This window comes from Nelusetta ayraudi, unplaced genomic scaffold (assembly GCF_046127955.1).
Source record: "Nelusetta ayraudi isolate G7.1 ecotype Tasmania unplaced genomic scaffold, CSIRO-AGI_Nayr_v1 ptg000007l, whole genome shotgun sequence".
Taxonomy (NCBI): Eukaryota; Metazoa; Chordata; class Actinopteri; order Tetraodontiformes; family Monacanthidae; genus Nelusetta; species Nelusetta ayraudi.
The window spans coordinates 6,108,626-6,112,213 of record NW_027466057.1 but is presented as its reverse complement, the minus strand read 5'-3'; the positions used below and the strand labels follow the sequence as shown (position 1 = coordinate 6,112,213).

At 44.3% G+C, this 3,588-nt stretch overlaps 1 protein-coding gene across 1 annotated transcript; it reads left to right on the top strand.

The window, feature by feature from the left end:
• Positions 1 to 792: 792 nt before the first annotated feature.
• On the top strand, positions 793 to 3,202 carry zdhhc22 (zDHHC palmitoyltransferase 22). The gene is made up of 3 exons (XM_076017608.1): positions 793 to 925; positions 1,687 to 2,244; positions 2,464 to 3,202. The coding sequence occupies exons 2-3, from the start codon at positions 1,689 to 1,691 to the stop codon at positions 2,739 to 2,741; spliced, it is 834 nt and encodes a 277-aa protein (XP_075873723.1). The 5' UTR covers positions 793 to 925; positions 1,687 to 1,688; the 3' UTR covers positions 2,742 to 3,202.
• The last annotated feature ends 386 nt before the right edge of the window (positions 3,203 to 3,588 follow it).

The window sequence follows — 3,588 nt, the reverse complement described above, 5'->3', positions numbered from 1 at the left end:
TTTATTTATTTATTTATTTGCTAATGGATTTAATGTCAGTGGTGCGCGTCTGAACGTGAACTAGAAACCTGCAGCATCCCAACCACTATATAGAATTTGTTCCACCTGCCGCCCAAAAGGAAAATACAGCACATCTCTCGCCTCCAACATCACGTTTGTAAATAGACTGGGATAGTAGAAAGGATTTAACGCCACCTACTGGGGAAAAGCATTTGCTACGCTATACTACACAGGAAATAAAGCAAGTACCCCGATTTTTTTTTTCCACGATGAAACCCAAACGCATATATTATTATTATTATTATTATTATTATTATTATTATTATTATTATTATTATTATTATTATTATTATTATTATTATTTTCAACCAATATGATTTACCCTGTCAGTGATTTTATATTTGAGAACAAGTTCATATCTGTATTGGTGAGTTATCAACAGTATCATGACCCAATTATGTTTACTGGCAAAATAAGCAAAATGACAGCGATTCTTCCTCACATACACTCCCGATAATAATTTATATATAATTCCACAAGCAAGAAACAATAATAAAAAAAAATTAATATCTCGCATCGGTTATTACATAATAAGTCTACTTTAAAGCTCAAACAGTCAGGGGGGAAATAAAATAAAAAAAATAAAAAAGAGAGAGAGAGAGAGAGAGAGAGAGAGAGAGAGAGAGAGAGAGAGAGAGAGAGAGAGAGAGAGAGAGATCCTAACAGGAAAAACAAAACAAAACAAAACAAAACAAAAACCCGAGCCCCATCCTGGCCATTAGGCGGCGCTGGAAGCAGCAGCAGGCAGCCCCGGTAATGAAAAGAGACGTGGTTGTGTCTGAGCAGCACTCTGCGTGTCTGAATCGCTGACGCTCTGCTTCCGTGGTGCTGAAAGGAAAGCTCCTTCGGCCGCTGACACCCGCAGGTAGGCACCGACCGCCGACACGACACCTCGACATCACCGCTGCCCGGTGCCGAATGACAGACAGGCGCCATCACCGGCAAGCACGCACGCACCGGTCTGAATGGTTTCACGCCGGATTTAGCCGCGCGTGCTTTGTCACATCTTTGCCGCACGGTTAGCCTCGCAGAGCAGCTCAGCGCATTTAAACGCAAATACGACACAAGAAAGACACTTTTGCCATGTTGTATCTCGATTCTCAGTGACTGACACATCTATCAGGTTAGTAGACCACCGGAAAGAAAGGGGTGGGATTGCCTATTTCGGGTATTCTCAGTGGCCCCTGAGAGTCCCCGGGCCACGCTGTGCAGAGAAATGAGTTCTTCAATGCACTGGAGGTGTCCCACATCACCGGGAGGCTCTCTGGTAACAGACAAGAAATGGGCTCATCTTTTAATCCACAACAGATTGAAGGAGGATGTGTAGCCGACGTCTACATGACTCACTCTGGCACAGAATAGATAGTTTCTATTGACAAATACTAGTTAAAAAGGAAGTTTGAAGTGTAAGTTATACATCAGACTTCATTATCTGGTTAAAGTTATTTACAGTTTGTTGATATGCAACATTTCAGTTTCACATTCAAGTTTAGTGAAATTCAAATAAGTTTCATCTTTATTTCTTTTTCTTTTTATTGCTATCTGATAAAGAAGAAACAAAGCTACTGGAGATTTTACAATTTACGCCTTGGCAAATCTAATTTGTGCTTTGCCTCCTGCACACAGGCATGTTCACCAGGATGCTGAAGCTGAGACTCCTCAATGTGGTAGCACCCACATACTTCTTCATGGCCACCGCGGTCACCTTTGTCTTTCACTTCTGCTTCTTCGTCCCGACGATCTTCCCAAAGCCAGAGACCTCTCTGAGGGGCTCCACTACCCTCCACACAGCCCTCTTCCTTTTCCTGATGTTCAACGCACTGGGAAACTATGTCATGACTATCAGATACACTGCTGAGAGCGCAGCGGAAACAGCAGTGCCTGTGTGCTCGCCGCACTGCTCGGACAAAGTGGATGCTCACTACCTGCTGAACGGCCGCCACTTCTGCAAACTGTGCAAGAAAGTTATTCTGAAGAGAGATCACCACTGCTTTTTCACTGGGAACTGCATCGGCAACAAAAACATGCGCTACTTTATCATGTTCTGCATTTACACGTCGTGCACGTGCCTGTACTCGCTGGTTCTGGGGGTGGCCTTCTTAACACTGGAGTACTCCGTCTCCTTTGAAAACCCCCTGACCTTCCTCACCCTCCTGCCTCTCTCCACTGGATACTTCTTTACGGGTGAGTTGTTTTTATGCAATAAACAGGGTGAGAATAGTTTAAAAGTTGCGTACAAAATTGACTGAAAAATAAAAATCTGAACCTGAGTGAATAGTTCAATGAGAGTGGTAGGTGTGAGAGGTGTAGAAAATCACTATGTAAGTGCAGACCATTTATCATTTACCATGTTTCTGAACTGTGGGTCCTTTAAAATGTTTCCTCTGCTTTTGCTGCCATCAGGAACCGTGTCGGGCCTGCAGCTGTTCCTGGTGCTGATGCTCTACGTGTGGCTCGGCATCGGCCTGGTTTGCGCTGGTTTTTGCTGCCAGCAGGTGCTGCTGGTGGCCCGCGGACAGACGTGGTGCCAGATGAGGAGGGGGCAGCTCCAGGAGAACCACAGTCCCTGGCAAGCCAACCTCAAGGATGTGTTCGGCACGCGTTGGATCCTGGGCCTGATCCTGCCCGTGCAGACGGTGGAAACATGCACAGAAGACGTGGACGTGCACAAACAAGACTGAGCAAGCGAAAGCACCAGAGACTGGTCCAGGACGTGTACAGGAAGCTCACGTATGAAACGTGAGGTCTGGTCGTTAAGATTCTAGATGAATGCTTTATAGCAGTTTACCCCTAATTTTTATAGAGTGAATACTTTGCCTCTCAGTGCCATGATGTGTGTATTCAACAGTAGATTTGGCTCCCTTCTCGTTCACTGGAATAGGATTCTGTTTTTTTGCCTTTTAATGTCTTTGAACAAACAAAACCCTCAACTTACTCGAAAACCTTCAGCAGCTCAGTTGCATTGTGGAAACTGTGACCCACTTACTAAAAATTACCACAACTGTTTATCTCTGCTGGCAAAAACACCTCGACCTGCCCCTGGAAGAGCAGCTCACGCTTGTTACGAGGTGAGGCAACTTGTACCACTGTACAATTTTACCTGGCCGTGACGTCAGCCAGCTGCTTTCTTCACGAGTAGATCGAGGTGTTTGTAGTAGCTGGTTCTTATCGGAGAGTTCCACTACAGCTACTGTACTTCTGATTTTTGGGTTTACTGTCTCCTAAAAGTATTGAGCGAAATAGGTAGATATTAGATGCATACATTCCTTTAAGGACAGGAGCCATATATCAATATGAACCTTTTAAAGGCTCAGTGTGTGAGATTTAGAGCCATCTACTGGCCAATATATGAACAGCTGTTTATTTAGCATGCATAGCCCTGTGATTGTGGTGTCGCTGTCATTTTAGCCGCCAAAATAAATGACAAAATGATATTGTTAGACTCAATGACCCACTCTGCAGAAAGCAGGTCAATTCAGAGTCACTCTGAAGACATTCTTTGTCCCATCAGCAGATGAAACTAATGTC

Excerpts from the sequence above, each read along its gene's own strand:
- zdhhc22 (XM_076017608.1), top strand. The coding sequence starts at position 1,689 with ATGTTCACCAGGATGCTGAAGCTGAGACTCCTCAATGTGGTAGCACCC. Across the intron at positions 2,245-2,463 it reads CACTGGATACTTCTTTACGG|GAACCGTGTCGGGCCTGCAG; the intron begins GTGAGTTGTTTT and ends TGCTGCCATCAG.